This window comes from Hyposmocoma kahamanoa, unplaced genomic scaffold (genome assembly GCF_003589595.1).
Source record: "Hyposmocoma kahamanoa isolate Upper Pololo Valley unplaced genomic scaffold, ASM358959v1 99879, whole genome shotgun sequence".
Lineage (NCBI taxonomy): Eukaryota > Metazoa > Arthropoda > Insecta > Lepidoptera > Cosmopterigidae > Hyposmocoma > Hyposmocoma kahamanoa.
In genome coordinates, this window is record NW_020656077.1 from 1,937,117 (window position 1) to 1,955,438 (window position 18,322).

Below are 18,322 nucleotides of genomic sequence, written 5' to 3' on the forward strand. Positions count from 1 at the left end.
AGAAAGAGGACGTGGTTTCAAATTTTAAAAAAGAAATAACAAATTCGACTGTTAATACCATTGACTTACAATTATATGGACGTCGGGTCCGCGCTAAAAAGTGTCCGCACTTGTAAGGCGCTAAAATCGTATACAGAGCGCGACACTCCGCTTTAGTCTTCATTTGTTCTACGGACAGCGCGATACTGCGATGACATAACAATTTAAATTTCGAATAGCTTGACTTGGGACAGTTTTTTCGTGGTTTTTGTATTAGACCCGTCGTCCATTTATTTGTAAGTCAATGGTTAATACTATTTAAACTTTGACTTGTTATTGATGATTAATTTGAGATGTTTACTTACTTTTCCAAAAAAAGAAGCGACTACATCGCAGTGGTATACCTAAGGTTTACTTTCTTGTTGTAACAAGAAAATGATTACGAGAAACAGAAAATTGAAAGTTTATTAAAATTACATAAAAAATGATAATACGGAACACCGTCATAGAGAATATTACAAGTGCGACTCTCATTTTTGCACTCCAAAGTAGCGAAATAAGGCATTTTTTACGATTTTCGATTTTTGCGCGAGATAATTGGCACGACCATAACGTAACAAAGCAAAAATGGTGGACTAAGCTCAAGTTTGCCGAACTCCCCGAACTATTGGCACACAGTCACACAAACTAAGCACTTCTACAGTATTTATTTTGTTCTGTGTTGCGTAAAAAGTATTCAAACGGATGTTACAGACTACAAGTGCAATTAAATACACTTTAGTTAAATGCGATGACTGAATAATTGTACAATAAGCACTGAGAAAATAAATGGTGATAAGTAGTTGGTTCAGAATCTAAAAACAAGAATGTCGGAAGTGCTGTGAAAAAAATACTTTTTGTTTTACTATACTGCATGGAAATGCTTAAAAAATTACAAAGGGAGTCTTTCGTGGTTCATTGTAAACTGGGTTATGCGTGTAGTTTGGAATCCGGTATATATTGTTCACTATGTATGTGACTGGATAGATGTCCTTACAACCAGAGACTGGCGCACTTTAATTTAATCCGCTAATAAGAAAATACTTTGGATACCCGTAATTGAATCAGTTTGGTACGTGGGGTGCTTTGCAGTCGAGTGCCAGATTCGGATTTTCAATGAATACATGCCTTTGTTTAGACGTCGGACTAAAGTGGTCAGGTAATTTAAATGTAAAATAATAAATTACGTTTTGGTTTTGATTAAGTGTTTACTGACAAATCTTAAAGTATTGTATAAAATCATATTATGGCTCTTAAATAATATTTTATATAAATCAAATTGTACCTACTAAAGGAAACAAAATATCTCGGTGCGTACCTGCTCTTGTTTATTACTCGTCTAAATCAATGTTCTCCCAACCCATTTGATTTATGAAACATTGAAGTAAAGTTATTTTAACACATCATAGCAATTGCTATTTAAGTTATAAATAATACTTTCGAGTTTTGTATTAATACATCTCTAGCTTAAGTCCTTTATATTTTAAGCATGATGTGACCACTAAAATTAAGAAGTACCACCCGCCGTCTAAATATTACGAAATAAAATCTTTTGTATTTTTTATGTTTATAAAAGTTATACAGAAAATTATGACAACCGTAATTTTCTGTTTACTTAAATAATATAAAAAATTGAGAATAAAATCAAACACTACATGCAACCTAACAAACTTTAAGAGCAAAATCTTCTCTCATGGAATCTCATTTGAATTAGATTTCAATTCCGGTATGTGCAACATTTCTACTTGTGGATTAGGTACAATTTCGACAGGAGACACCCCATTAAGCTCCTTAAGGTTTTCACAGGAAATATTATGTACCTTTTCATGATTTTCGTCATTTACAACTTCAACATTTTCGCCTTTTATAATTTCAAGTTCTTCATCTTTTACAACTTCATTTGTTGTTTCATTTACCATTTCGTTTGTTTCATAATTTCCATCTTCCAAACTGCACAAGTTGACATTAGCCATATTAAGGGCCTGAATCAGATTTTCTACAGTTTTTTCATCAAGTTTCTCTTCGGTTTCTGCAGTTGCTTCATTTAGATTTTCCCTGAGCACTTGCTGCTCGTCAATTTCCCCTGTAATTTCTTTAACTGAACTCAATTCTTCGACAGAATTCTCGGATTCCTTAACTGAATCTATTTTCTCGACGTCTGATTTTGGCACTTGTTTTTCACCTTTGCTTTTTTTCGATTTTGATTTCTTTTGTTTTTCTGGTTTAGGCTGCTCTTCTTTAGTACCATTTTTATTTGTAGTCAACACATTCAACTGACTTTGCAAATGTGCCAAACTTTGCCTCAATTGAGCGCAATTTGCGACCATGGCATCCACCTAGATAAAAAATTTTAAATGACGTTATTGCATAAACGAAATTTTGCATAATTAACATATTTTCATAGTGACAATGAACATCATTGAATTTGTAATATTGAGTTTATTCATATACTTATCATTGAATTTATCTTAATTACTATAGTTATAAATACCTTTTTATCTGATGGAGATGGAGCAGGAGTTGGGGGTTGCGCAGGACTCACAGGCAAAGGCCCAACAGGTAGCGCCGGTCGTTCAATTTTATTGTCTTTCAATGTGTTAAGTAACACAGTTCGCTCAGCCTGCCAAGATATGTCATGTCAATTAAAAAATATACTTTTTGCTTATTATGCCTACAAAACGACAGTACTAACTTGCAAGATACGACACAAACTCTGCATATGCTGCAGTTGTCTCTGAGTAGCAGTATGTCTCTCCTCACTTGTTTGCCTTTCTCCACACATGTCAAGCAATGCCTTCTGTGAAATCTCCCACCTTTTTTTCCATGATAGTGATTCCTCTTCGAGTTTTCTTATCTTCTTAGACATCTGAAATAATAATTTTTTGATGGGATGCCCGTTAATACTTAGTGAACTACAAAATATATTATGTTAGATTACTCAATTTCAAATTATGAATTTTACCGTGAAGTTGTGGCTTATGCGTTAAGTCATTGTTTTGATAATTATTATTTTAAATTTTTGGTTGTAAACTAGACTATATTTACATAATTTTATTGAATTCTTAATTAGTAAGTGTCTGACATGGGATCAAACTATATTCAGTGCTTGCTAAACTATCCTCTTAAAAATTATCTGTTATTTCAAGACAGGTTTTTAAAAAAATACAAATACAGACCTGTATTTGTCTGTATTTGTATTTATGTATCGTCCGTTTAAAGGTAAAACCACATAAGTGACATTTTCCACAAAATGTCTAATTTATATAGCTATGATAAGAAAATCACTATCTTTCTGCAAGTAAAATTCAATAACAAAAAGCTATAAACACAATAAGAGTTTTATCTGCAGAAAGACTGTGATTTTCTACATAACAGCTACATAATTTGGACAACAGAAAATGTCACTTGTGTGGTTTTACCTTTTAGCAGACAATATATTAATAAATATACACACTACCAACCAACCAAATTTGACCAACTACTGCTATCCCGATTTTTTATTCCCATATAATGAAATCATACTTATAAGAAACTACAAGCATTAAAAAAATTTAGTCAATTTTAAAATTTTGTGTGAAAAAATATTATGAAATTCGAATCTTCAGGTATCCCGATTTTTTTCGTCCAATACAATGAAATGCTCTTTGAAATGGTCATTTTTATGGACAACTCGCACTTGACAAAAAAATTGACTATACAAATATTGTTTCCACAAAAAAGATTTAAAGATTTAATGGTCCCTAAGACAATTTCCTTGTATCTTCTATGGTTTCGGACTTCCCCATACTGTCCCATTAAAAAAAACACAGTAGTATTAATATAGAATTGTTAAAAGTCTTACAAGAAGAACTTCAAGAAATGAGACACTGAGTAAACGATGAAATCATGTTTGTGTAATGTTGCAGGTTACTTATTGTTTGCCCTGTTCAGTTATTTCTTTGTAAATAAGAGAAACTGTTAATGGACTTTTAAGCTAGATTGGCTAAGTAAGAAACCTGTAAAAGTACAGGTAACAAAAAATTTGTTAACCTTGAATATATACCAATTATAGAACTGAATTAAAATATAAGCTCACCGTTTCCATTTGTTCCTTAAAGCCTCCAAAGACCTGGTTGCTTTTGACTAAGGCATTCTGGAACTCATCATACTTGTCTGTGTACACAGCAAGTTGCCCCTTTAGAGCCATCTCAGTTCCTTGAAGCTCCAAGATTTTAGCTTTGTACTGTGCTGCAGCCACTTTAAGTTGTTCCATTTCAGCAAAGATTCTCTCTTTTTCAGCTTGAAACTCTAAATTAGCTTTCTGTAGTTTTGCATCAGCTAACTGAGATTCTAAAGCCATTTGTTTAGCCATTTTGTCGACCTGTAAGAATTAGCAAAATATTTTATAATAATGCACCTAAATTATCTTAGATAAAAGGAGAAGATAAGCTAAAAAATTGAAGCATTTTCAACCATCGTTTCATACTTACTTGTTGCTCTCTTAATTGATATTGTTGGACAACACTCTTAAACTTCTCATTCATGCTGTTATTGTCATCTCTCAGCTTGACATTTTTCTCATTATTTTGTTGCAGCAGAGTGGTGATCTCTGACAACGTGTTCTGGAATTTGGCCTGAGTCTCTTTACGGCGCTCTTCCTCTTCACGTATTTTAAGCAAAGACTCTTCCTGAAACCCGAAATCCATACTATCTAAATACAAAATGTTGAAAACTCAGTAGTAAAGAAAACAGTTTATGTCGCTGTTACTGTACCTTGATAGCTTTGTTTTGTTTTTGTAATTCACGACAGAGATTTTCCAATTTTGATTTAACAAGAATAGTTTTGTTAAATTCATGCTGTAAGTGTTCTTTTTCCTTCATCAATAGAGCATGACGCTTATCCGATTGCTTAATATAAAATCTCAGTTTTTTATTGTCTTCAGAAGCCTGTGAATACTTATTACACACTGCTGCAAATTTCTGGTCCGTACTGGGTAAAGAGTTGAGAGATTTCATAAACTGTTCATAGTTTTTATCATCACTTTTACAGCGATCCTCTTTCTTTGATTTTTTTAGTGGTTTATTAGGTGGTGGTGATGGTGTTTTATCCTATAATTCATGAATACAGTAGTAACATTAAGGTGCCATGAACATGAGGGTACATAATTTAGTAAATAAGCATTGTGATAGGATTCAACTACACTCACTGAAAAAATTATATTTAAATGTAATCTGATAAAGGCTAAAACAGCCAACTAATCACAGATATTGCTGGAGATAAAAAAAATATGCTGTACAAAAAAATTCTCTAAGGTGGCACAGTAGTGGAAATAATATAACAACACAAGTGAGATAAATATGCAGAATTGAATAAGAAGGATTAAACCCACTTGTTACTAGCTTACTTTTAAAGGAACACTTTACTCTAACATTCATTGAGGGTAGTTTAAACAACAATCTTTAGTGTTGACTGTTAAGTTAGGAGTTTTCCATTTGATTGGTTAGTGTTTTAGCAGCATTTGTGAAATATTGTATTCTGTATTAATGTTGAACTATTTAGATTAAAAAACAGGATGGCTAACAAAAGCTTTGGCATAGTAATATTATTACGTTCTACAACCATTTTAACAGTTTTTAATTTGGAATAATAAATTAAACAGTGAATTTTTGTAGTCGAAGTTGGTGTTCCTTGTATAAAACAGTAGTAATATAGGCTACTATTACACTGTTTGGACAAAGCATTCTTATTTTCAGATCATGTCTAAGGGGGCTGAAAATAAATGAAATTATTGAAGAGCTGGAAAATAATGAGGACAGTATTGTATTGATGGCCCAGAACTTAGCCATGCTAATCACGCCACAAGTAGCCACCATACTGAACCGGGCATGGTATATGTTTGCCATCTTGGAGAAAGGATTTGCCAATTAGCGTAAGGTACTCGCCGATTATTGCCCAGAGTGCGCCATATGTACCAGGACTACGATTCATACCTCATTACGGATAGGCTCTTTTCGTGCAGCCCACAAAGACGGTGAGGACATACCATCTTATGTCACAATTTTGCCTCTAGAGGCATGCTGTGATAACTGACGAAGATTCAAGGGAAGAAAACCAAGTGTCTATGTCATCTAATTAGCTGGGATCTCAGTAGCAGGCTCCCGAAACAGTTTACTATAGTGATGATAGTGAATTGTCAAGCAACAGTGACAATGACATGCATCTGGCTCAACAAGCAAAAAAGATATGGTGGTACAAATTATTTCTTTTTTAAGGCACCAAGTGAGGGGATGTATGCTCACATTACTGCTTGGCAGCAGAAATAGGTAAATAGCAGTATTTCCCTGGACTAACTATTCCACAAGAAGCTCTACTGCTTTTACAGTTGGCCATAGTTATGCAAACAAGAACCAACCCACACCTCGAGTGAAATTGAACTATGTATTTTCACGCTTACAAAAGATCCTGGCAATATAAGCTAAAATGGAGAAAATAAAAATCCTTCAGAGTACCAACCCTAAATAAGTAACTTTTTAATAGCTAAAAAGAATCATGCTGCTTAACTTCACATAATGTATTCTTTTAAATATGCTAAATGGAGCCATGTCACATGCACTGGAGCACTGTAGATCTTTAGCGTTTTCATTACAAAAACTAGAACATGGTTCTCGTCAACTAAATAAAAAGATACATAATGTTTTCTTTTATTGCTATATAATATAATAGCTTCCCTATATCATTCTCAATGCTACACATAACTCAGTCTCAAATAACTTACCTATTTATTTCTTCAGACTGTTTTTACAAAAATTTAATTCTCGAAAGTGACATTTTGTGGGTTGGTTATAGTTTGCATAACTATGTCCAATTAGCTTAGCTTTTTGTCAAGCTGTTGCAACAGGTATAATGGAGAGCTTCAAAAAAAGAGACAATCGTAAATTTGGCTTCATCTTGAAGAAACTCCATGAACAATCTTGCTTTGAGCCTAACTCAAATTAACTACACTAACACTAAGGATAAACAGACAAGATGTAACATGCCACAACAAAAATGCCAAATTATTTTGTACAATGTGTAAAATGACATCGCATCCAAAAGACTGTTTTCAAATGTAATGGACGACACAGGGTGATAACATTTTTGTATTTATATAATGAAAGTTATTTTTGCATTTCTAATAAAAATATAAAGTCAATAGATTTTCATTCAATCCAATAACAATTTTAGTGTAAGAGTAAGCATATTTATACACTAAATAATAGTAGCTCAAATTACCACTGTTCTTTAAAAAGAACACCATTTTCCAGCCTAACCAGAACTTCTCAAATTTTTTCATAATTTTTCTAATGACATTTATACTAAAATCAGACAATATTGCGAAAATAAAACAAATCTGAAAGATTTTGTTGTTTCAGAAGTGGGTATGTAGATTGTATATAAATAAAAATATATTGCGACAGCACCATGGTAACCACGAAAATTATTATGTAACAGGACAATTTTCTATTTAATTAGGCATCAAATTGTCGTCAACCATAAAAGAAGAAAAGGCAAGAAATGTGCTTCGAATAAAAATATCGTAAACATTTTAAATGTTGGCGGAATGCCAAATAAGCTATAGGTTAACCAATCTGTCGATTTCATATAAAACGCATTACTTACAACACTGCAAACAAACTATTATGAACTGATATTGTAAACAGGAATATACGAAAATATTCTAAAAATCATTTTTAACCATCGACGTCTCAACCAAATACTAAGCGACATCCGATCGCATTCTATTTATAAATGTAAGCGAATTAACTGTGTACCTATACTTACATCATTGCTATTATGGGCTTGTGCGCTTTCTGTATTTTCTTCAGGAATTTTTTCAGCTGCCACCTCCATGTTAGAACTATATATATTCCCTTTAAATTTTACAAACTCGACTGAATGGTCTATTGGAAATTTAACGAACGACAACGACAGTCGACAAGCATACAGACCACAAAATAAAAAGTTATAAACCACAGACAAAGACAGAGTAGTCAGGGAGCAAGCCAAAGTTGTTTGATTCCATAAATTACCTTTATTTTTTTCCATCCTCTAAGCTCCACTCTTTAGTTTTTTGGACAAAACAAAAGCTGTGCAACATTGACCTACCAACAACATTTACATAGGACTACACCACCTAGAGAATGGAAGTTCGAAATTCGTGAGGTCCGCTGGTTTGTTCCGTGGCTTAGTTGTTATAACGTATATTTATATTCGAAGGATTTTTTTCTGAGTGTTCGGTCTTTGTATTAATAATTATAAGTAACTATAGTACGAATAATTTCACATAAAAATAATTGAATATCAATTCAATAAAAAATTATATAGTAATCATTGATAGTAATCATTTTTCATCAAATGGTTATGATCAGTGCTATTTCGCAATTTACTTATATCCAAGGTCATTAAATAATTTTTTTTAAAGCTGGTATCGAAAACTCAGCCCTGGTACTAACTGGTTCATTCATTTTATTTAAGAGCCATGCTCTTGTCGGTGTAGCCTCCTCCTCCTCCTCTGTAACTGGTAACATTTTGTAATCTCTCATTGCCATTTACGAGGAATTTCCCAAATTCCAGGGAACTTTAACTCAATTACTGATGCATCGCGCGTTTAATGATTACTGATAAAATCATTATTTATATTAATAATTTATATTATTTATGAACGATTTCGAAGTTTTTTTCAACATAGCCCATCACCCTCATATATAGCAACATTTATATGGAATTAACAAGCAACGTTATACGGAATTATTACGGTAGGATTGTAGGATTTGAAGCACGTTGTCCTTAATTGTAAAATTTATTATCAATCGGTGTGTGTTACTCCCGTTTAGTCTGTATACCCAGGTATGAAATAAAACGAAATCTGCTTCTACCAAACAAAGCCGAGGAGTTGGTATAATACTTTCACACGCCTCAATTTGCCACCCGTTAAATTTAAATATTAAATTAAAATCTCAACTTAATTTAACTCGTTGATTATTTCTAACCTTCGCATAACGTTTTATACACGCTTACATTTCGAGTTTCTTAATTCTTGGATATATTTTTAAGCGATTGATTTATAGCCACAATAAATTATAATATAATAAAACTGACAATGAATAAATATTGTCAGTTTTATTATATTTTATTGATTTATAGTCAGATGTAGCGAATTTTTTGCGAATATTTATGAATTTGTTCTCCCTAAATTTGAGGATTTTAACCATGGTTTTTGGGGATTTTTAATAATTAGCATTGGCAACGCTGATCCTCAATGCATCCGTCACATCAAAATCTTCGTCAAAAAGCCGAGTTGGACTAGACTTGTTGGTGAGTAATCCATATTTTTTTGTGATTTTTCTAGAAAGTATGTTGTAGAAAAGTAATGTTTGTTGATTAGTTTACAATGAAAAATTATCGTTTGCTTGATATCGGCGTAACTGACATGCACAAAATAACATTCACCGGCACATCCGAATACCATTAAAAAGATAGGCCGTTATTTTTCAAGATGAAAGGTCAACGTGCTTAAAATGTCGTGGGACGTAAGTAATTTCTAAGACCATGAGCGTCATACTTTCAGTACATCGTTTGCTTTGTGATGCTCCTATGCTGTTATTGCGAATCATATGCATTACGTGTATAGTAATCCCCAGACAAAGAGACACCGTTATCATTGCCGCATGAATGACTTGACCGCGCTGCAACAGACAGTCGTTCGATAAGTTTCATATAATTTACTGTTCAATACTTTATGTATATGTTAATGCCTTTTTATACAACTGCTTCCTATACTAAGTATGTTGAGTGTGTGCGTTATTATTATTATTAAACTAGCTAGTTATTGAACTTGATATACTCAATTAAGCTACAGCTTGTTCTTTTTGTACTTCAAATTCAGATACCTTTGAACAGTTTTGATAACCTCTGCCTTGCAGGTTTATCCTCCTAAGGCCCTGTAGGGCCTTACAGACCCACGGTACAATTTTATGTACATAATAAATATTTCTAGTCCGGTGCAGAGCTATTTTACTTTATAACTTCAAAAGTCGAAGAGACTGTGTGATACTAGTTTTGTTTATATATAAGTGTTATACTAGCATGAGTTAAAATAACTTATTTTTTGTTCTAAAAATTTAACATTGGATCTGAACTCAGTGTTCCAATGCCAAAGTTCCTATAGAAACTTAACATAAAATAAAACATGGGACTTCTTAAAATATTTATTTATTTATTTATTTTATAGGAAAGCCAACATGATGCATATACAACAATAGCAAATGTACAACACATTACACAGTTTAAAAGTAGATAATTACACCATACTTGTTGGCTAACACAGTAAGCTATACAGATAGTAGGATATATGAAAATTAATTCTTCAATTACACTCTATAATTATAATCCCTATTTTCTTTACAGTATAATATTGTACTTAAACATTAATTTTGTCTTGTATAAGTAATCTAACAACGTTTTCATACGAACTTATCAAGTTTATATTATATAAAAGAAAATATCAAAAATACACAGAACAATCAGTCATCACTTTGGCAAAATTAATGAAAACAAACTTCTATTCTCAATTAATTAATTCTTAATAAACTGTGATCTTATATATTTGAAGTTTATGGAGTTTTTTTAACCATGAAAAACAAAAAATGAGTTGCTAATAATATATTAACCAGTCACTCATGAAATTGCTTATAACAATTTACAATTTGTATGTATTCATCATTTTGAAAGTTATCCTCACCACTCTCCTCTGAGTACTCAGAGTCGTCCAGACTTTCCAATAAATATGTCTTTGTCTGTGAAAACTTCAAGAAAAATAAACAAACTGATTACAAATTGTATAATAATTTAGGCTTAGTTTGCCTTTTTACCTGGGCTTCCACCGTGTCTGCCCAAAAGCACAAAAGAGACAAACTCAATAACAGATTCAGAAACTTGTTGGCTTCTGGGTAGGCAGTCTGCCCTGTCTCTTAGTCTAACTTTAACTAGTTTAACTTTTGTGCAATAATATCATACGTCGTTTATGACGAAAAATTGGTTTTACAGCATTGAAGAGCTGGCTCTTCAAGATACGTTGCAATCACGTACGTTTTTTGCACATCTGACCAATTATTAATTACGCTAATAGCGTCAAACTGATTGAAAATTCGTCTACATCGTTTAACCCAGAAAACTTCTGCGCCGACATTCGAAGCATTTACTTTCTTGCCCTTTTCACTAACACGAGGATAAAAGCAATCAAATATTAAGTACAAATAAAAATTACGACCTTATATCTTCCTTCTTCCTTTCTTCGGAGATTTTTCCATAAAATCCTACAAAATTTCTATCAAATTCGTCATAAATAAAACTTTACTAAGAGTTTCAATTCGAAGCTTTTTCCAGAACAACCTCGATGTTCTTTTTACTACAATGCTCTTTTATTTTTATATCATTCTAAATACAAACCTATATTTATTTTTCAGACAATCCTAATACAATTCATACAGTCTACTCTACAGTATTATAGACCCGTATGTCGTGTCGCATGGACTTCCATATGTGTCTATTGACCTGTCTGTAGGTTTTAGCATTATCGGAGGACTGCAACGTCATATCGCGTCGATTTACCATTAGCTTGACAATATGATCGGAGAGTTTCTGCGGCCTGTTTTTGTGGCGGGTCCTGAAGAATTTTGACCCAACCATGTGGGACCGTCTCCACCAACCTGTTGCTAATCTCGTCTACAGAGACGCAGTCCTGTAGGCAGTCGAAACGATTTTGAAGTTCGAGCCGAAACTTTTCAAGGTCATTTATGTGGGTTCCGCTGGGTCGCAGAGTAGACTTCATCAGTCGTGACATCTCACGTTTGACATCGATATTCAACAAACCTCTTACCATCCTGTGATCGTTTCCACTTTTCACCCCTATTGATCACCGAAATATTGTTGAATATCAGTCCCTTGTCGGTCAATATGAAGTCTGTCTCATTCCTTGTGACACCATCGGGATTTAACCAGGTCCATTTCCTTTGAGGCGGTTTTTGGAAGAAGTTCATCATAATGAGTCTCTCCTTTTCCATTTGCCTTTGGCCGCTAGAATTTCACTGCCCATAACCAAATTTCCCCACTCACGGCTCGTCAACCATTCGACTGGCGTTGAAGTCCCACATGACAACATTTGAAGTGTGTTTGGAAGGTACGTATGGCTTGACTTATGTCCTCATACACAGCCTCCACCTCCTCATCTGGGTGTGTCGAGGTCGGTGCGTAGACCTGTATGACCTTCAGCTAGTAGCGCTTGGATACTCTGAGTATAAGGTACGCAACCCTGCTCGACACACGATGTTCACACGACTGCTCGATACGTCCCGATGGATGTATGTAATGTTGCCAATAAGGGATTTGTGGATGCTAAACCCAACACTACCCTGGAACTGCTGGTCACCTTCCCTGAAGTAGAACAAGTTACCGCTTAACACTCTTATCACTTGGGAGAGGCGAACCATAGACGCGAACATAAGTGGATGGCACAGCCGTGCGATCTACCGCTTTATGTACATTTTCTACTGTTTGCGGCTATCCCGGCTATCTGTTGTTCCCTCTCAGCCTCTTCTGCCGTTATTCTATTGACGATCGATATTAAATCCGACTCAGCACCTCAAAGCTTAGCGACCCTTTATGCCACACACTGCGCGTCGCTCCAGCCCGGCTCGTATCTGGCCACAGCAGCGGTTCCTCTTTTATAGCAGCGGCATTCACAAAAGCGCCTGGCGGCGTAGCCCGTGCCTCACTTGCGATCACAGTTTGCTTTGCTATTTCCAGTGCTTTTGCGTAGGTTAGTTTGATTGCGTCTTGCCCCCACATTTTTGTCTATATTTAGCCCAAGTACGAATTTTTATTTTTAATATATAATAGAATTTATCCCGCTACACCCTGTCCAGAGATGCTCCGAAGGCACAATGTACCGCAAAGCCTAATAATCGAGCCGCCCAACCCTCGAAAGTCTCCTCCTATGCTTGGACTACGTTGTAAAAATTACCAAGTCCGCAAAAATCGCCCGCGTTGGAATTGAGTGCTTCGTTTAATAATTTTACTAACCCATCGAAATTTGAAGTTTTCCACCTCCTTCGGATGACTAAGATAATAATAGTCCATAGTAAAGAATACGTTTCATCCGATAGATGAGTTATAAGAATTGCACATTTCCTTTTCTCGATCTGAATGACATTCAAACTTAAAAATTGTTTCACCCAGTAGCGAAATATTTCGCATACTTGATGTTTCGAGTCGAAAAATAGTAGCGTTCCGATCCCATCCTCGTCACCAGTTGATAGATTTGGGGAATATATATTAATGTACAACCACAAATGAATTACAGGAACTGTTTTTAATCTCTCAAATGTCACTCGTAAAAGACTATGCACATCATAGACAACCTATCGGATAATACAATGTCCTGAAATTCATTTCATAAATAAACTTCCCTTAGTAAATATTCCTTACTTGTAGTAATTGAAATTAAAAATTAAAATAATGTGGTTCTCTTCTTGATGTTTCTCAATAATAATAACCCACACACTCATAACCCGGCACTGAGGAAACCATGTATCGCGGGTGCATGTAGACACACATAGACAAGCAAGTGTAAAGTACATTTCTTGAGTAGACCCATACTTGGCTACATTTCGTTAGGTCCTAACATAAAATGTATTTTTGTCTAATCAAAAGTTGATTTAAGGAAATTAAGTGGATTGGGGAGAAATTATGTGCCTTGCATTGGGACAGCATGGGCTGACAAAAAGTATTTGTACACTTTTGTTTTAGTTGTCCGATTTACTGAGCCAACAGAAGAATAAACAGCGTAGAATTAACTTGTTGTCTGTAGTGGAATCAGTTTCAGAGCAACAGAGTAAAATTCTGACTTTCTGTTTACATACTTGAACAATGAATACGTGAGGTCATGTATTTAGTCCCAGCTGTGTTAATTCTAGCATGAAAGATTTACAATAGCCTATAACCAATTTCTTATGTATGTGTATATGCACATATTGTATGTGCACCATAGTTATCGTTATATGCAATAACATTCATATGTTTATTCAAATGTGTGAGTCACACACATTCTGTAGCTATGACCGCTGAGTGAATTATATTATGTTAATGAGCTTCAGATACTTATTACATTACGCAAGGTCTTGGTAAAAGGTGAACAAATGTACAGTCGCGTGGAATAAAATATAAACGTATATTAGATATTTCAAAAATAAATACCTTGTGTTGTGTTCAAAAATTTGTAATCATACATATACTTTTATTTCAGAGAAAAGTAACCAAACTACAATCAGTCAACAGTATACACTTCTGATATATCTGTATCATTTTCGTAAATATTTATACAATGCATTTTCATTAACATGTAAACATTGAGGATTGTGATTTTGTCATAATTACATATTAACTACGGAATTTGTTAGACATTACTCGTAATTGTACTGTTTTCTAAAATATGAATACACAAAGTAGATCCAATATAATGTAAACAATTCATCGTGTAACGTTAACAATTTTTGTAATATTTTACAGTTACATATTATATTCGGAAATTTGTCAACGATTACATTTCATTGCACGCAACTGTACAAAATATACTATAATAATAATGTGTACATTCTCCTCAACAAAACTGTCACTTTAGAGACCCCCCACACTAGCGTCTTTCGAGCGTCAGCGTCTTGCCAACGCACGCACAGCGCTAGTGTGTGGGGTCTCTTAGCCTTTATAAAATTCCAAACTTCTTTTATGTTAATTATTGTTTCATAGCTGTAAATATTTATGCAATATTACGAAACAGAGGACTCTATCCTTCAATTATTAATCTTAGCTACAATAGAGTTTCTTTTTTGCAAGATTTATACAAGCATGGAAATGAAGTGACATTTACACTTTTCCACTAACTCTACGGTCTGTTATTGGCAGGTAAAATGACGTCTACACCATTCAACGTTGGCATTGCTGAAGGTAAGCGCCCAACCAGTCGAGTGCTGTATCCTCCTGGCGGCAAACATACCGACATTTTTGGTGTGGATCCCGAGCCTCCACGTTACGGCAAACGTCAAGGTTTTCAAGTTACAGGTAAAGACATTGTTGTTGACGGACAGATAAGAAATTATCTTTATTTATTTATTAATTTCGATGTTCAGAGTTTTTGTAAAATTGTGACAGCTTATAAATTAGTATTATCCTCTTAATTTACAGCTGCTCAAAACTCTGAAACGGCCACTGCAACTAATGGCACGGCCACGAGTGATAAAGCGAAGCCTGTCACACTAGAAGCCTGTAATGCCTCTCAGGAGGTTATGCCAGAAGCAAAACCTGACACGTCTTGCAACGAAGCATCGGTCACTGCTGAGTCTGCAGGCCCAGTGGAGACAGCTGCACCACAGATTGTTGCCTCAGCTCAAACTCAGGCTCCCACAGCTACTTCTGAAACGACTATTGGTCCGGTTACCACCACTAAGCGTGTACGTGTCCCTCCTGGAGGTTTCTCCTCTCAGCTTTGGTAAAGAGTGATTACAAATATTATGTAATCAAATGATGTTTTGTAGTTAAGTTTCTTGCTGGGACCAGATTAGTTTTGGTTATACTTACTATGATTTTAAGTCAATTTTATAATACTTGATAAAATGGTTTAATGTGCCTTTATTATTTTGCACCTAGGTCTCTATTAATTTGGTTGTAAGTCTTGCCTTGATGCTATAGGTCGACCGCGTAGTCTCTTTTATACGGTCGAACTATAGGTAGGTAATAGAATAAGTTTTATGACATGCTGGTCTCGAGCTCGATTTCTTGGCAGTCTGCTTAATATGCCAGTATATTATATTACATTATAACATTACCGTTAATACCCACTTCTTTGGTACACTCTCGTGTGATGCTAACATTTCCACGTAGTATCATTTGCGTTTAAAATCTTAATTTATTCTATTTAGCTTTAATGGCCAAATTGTGTATTGTATTATTACACAGGTTAAGTCAGCCAAACTAATAAGTAAAAAAAAATTAAACCTAAAACTAAAACTAAAGTACAGAATGACTAGGAACAAAATGAATATGGAAAAATTAATAAGCAAGCCCTTTTTGTATGATTGGTTTTGTGAATTAAAAATTCCATTTTTTATCGAGTTCCGATTGAATTGAAAAGGTTGAAATTTTAAAATCCGGCAATCCAACGGTATTATCCTATGACCAAGTGACTAGATTACTTTTAATAAGTATGTACTAAGTTACAGTAAAGGCGCCTCTAAATTAGACGCTTATAGAAGCAGTTAAGTGGCGCTGCAGCATCGTCAGTATTAATATTCATGCAACATTTAGAAGTGGAGTTGCGGCGCCACTATCGTGAAACGCGCGTGCCGCTTTTGCAGTCACAATTAGTGATCCAAAAAGTACTGAAGCGCTTCTACAAGCGTCTAATTGAAGGCGACTTAAGGTTTAAATGATATGACTATGACTAAATGTTAAAATTGTCGCCAGGGCGCACCACATAATACTGTAGTTTCCAAGAATTCCTTTAAGAGGAATGTCTTCGAATTCTTATAAGTAACGCTCTCTTCTAGTAACCAATTTTATATGAACGTAAAATTTAAGAAAATGTGGTGCTCGCTTGCTTCGCTGACATTAGCTATTTTTAAAAAAAATGTATTTTTTTACGACATTACAGCATTAAAATTAAAATTCATAACATTACCGTTTTATTTCACATGAGGAACGTACCACTATTTCATGGGCATTTTTGCAATAAGCATTTTTACAATTAAAATGGAATAAGGAGTTAAAAATTTCTTAATTTCTTTCAATTCAGTCTTATAAATATAAAACTTGTGAAAGGCATAATTTCATTAAAAAAACGGTGTTTCCCGTTGTTGATCAGATTGATTTGACATCTGGGGGTTACTATCACAGACCACATAAGTTTCTTCCGTGGTTATTATTATTATTTATCCTTAATGGCGATCACTAGACTTGGGCCAGTGTCAGTTTTGTAAAAATATTTGAAATTGGACTTTATAGCTTGTATAAATAACTATGTGCCTTATGGTCGAGTAAGTCGCTATTTAGTCGGTTCTAGTACCAAAAAACTAGATTTAGTCGGGCCGCCGTTCAAAAGTTAAGTTAATAAGGTAGTTAAGATAGTAAGGTTGTTTTACTGTTCACGCTGGAATAAGCTTTTCCAGCGGCACCATTTCTCAATCTCGAGAACCACAACACCTAGCTTATTTCTGATTACACTAAAAAAGTGATTTAGTAGGTTCTAGTCGTAAAAAACTAGATTTAGTCGTTACGCCGTTTTGAAGTAATTGAGGTGTTTTATTGTCCACGCTGAAATAAGCTTATTCCGACGGCACCATTTTTTAATCTCGAGAACGACAGCTCCTAGCTTAGATCTGATTGCACCTAGAAAAAATCGAGAATTAGTCGGTTCTAGTCGCAAAATTTTAGAATTAGTCGCTCCTTTGTTTAGAAGATACAACCGATTTATTATTTTAAGGTTATACCTGTGTTAGTCTCTGAGCTACGTAGGTACTAATTTTGCATAATATACAGAATTTGTTATTTTTTTAAAATACATACTATTTGAAGGTTTTAATACAAGTCAAATTTACTAGTCAAACCAAAACTCGAACATGGTCACACTGGAATAAGGCACACTGTGTAAGTACTCAATTTGCTTATCTTCGCACTTGAACATGTAAGAAAAGTCGACACGGTTCTACTACAAGGATATTCAAAATGTCGTAGTATATTTATCATCTAAATAAAATAATGGTGTAATGCAATTATGGTTTATATTTTCAAATAGACTATGAACCAGCACTTAATATCTATTGGAATGTATAAATATTTCAAGTCACATAAATTACTTTCATTGTACAAGGCAAAAGCAACAAGCATGAAACTTCAGATTTAAATTCAACTAGATGCCGCTTACGAATCGAAAACTCGAGCGGTCCAAATGTGTTTAGCTCTTAAACTATGGAAATTTCCATCCTCTAAGGTTTAGCTTGATGTGCTCTTGACAGTGCAATATATACTTATATAATAAGTACGTATTAATATACCTACTCAAATCATATAATTAGTCTATTAAATTATTACTTTTAAGAAATAAAATTAGTAGTTCATTACGGGCAATTTGTTACACAATTGGTTTCTAACTGCTTTTTTGCACGATTTTTAAGTATTTGTGATGTGATTATGTAAGTAATTAAGTATCGACCTATAAGGCTAAGAACTCATGGAGCG

At 34.2% G+C, this 18,322-nt stretch overlaps 2 protein-coding genes across 2 annotated transcripts; one reads left to right on the top strand and one right to left on the bottom strand.

Moving 5' to 3' along the window:
* Window positions 1–1,542: 1,542 nt before the first annotated feature.
* On the bottom strand, window positions 1,543–8,031 carry LOC113239428 (gamma-taxilin). Its single transcript, XM_026476433.1, has 7 exons — window positions 7,820–8,031; window positions 4,771–5,106; window positions 4,488–4,685; window positions 4,094–4,378; window positions 2,711–2,884; window positions 2,510–2,638; window positions 1,543–2,354 (listed from the first exon to the last, which is right to left on the bottom strand). Exons 1-7 carry the CDS (start codon window positions 7,886–7,888, stop codon window positions 1,710–1,712), a joined length of 1,836 nt encoding a protein of 611 aa, XP_026332218.1. The 5' UTR covers window positions 7,889–8,031; the 3' UTR covers window positions 1,543–1,709.
* Window positions 8,032–9,275: 1,244 nt separating this feature from the next.
* Window positions 9,276–15,917, top strand: LOC113239432. The gene is made up of 3 exons (XM_026476439.1): window positions 9,276–9,352; window positions 14,996–15,151; window positions 15,275–15,917. The coding sequence occupies exons 2-3, from the start codon at window positions 15,001–15,003 to the stop codon at window positions 15,580–15,582; spliced, it is 459 nt and encodes a 152-aa protein (XP_026332224.1). The 5' UTR covers window positions 9,276–9,352; window positions 14,996–15,000; the 3' UTR covers window positions 15,583–15,917.
* Window positions 15,918–18,322: the final 2,405 nt, after the last annotated feature.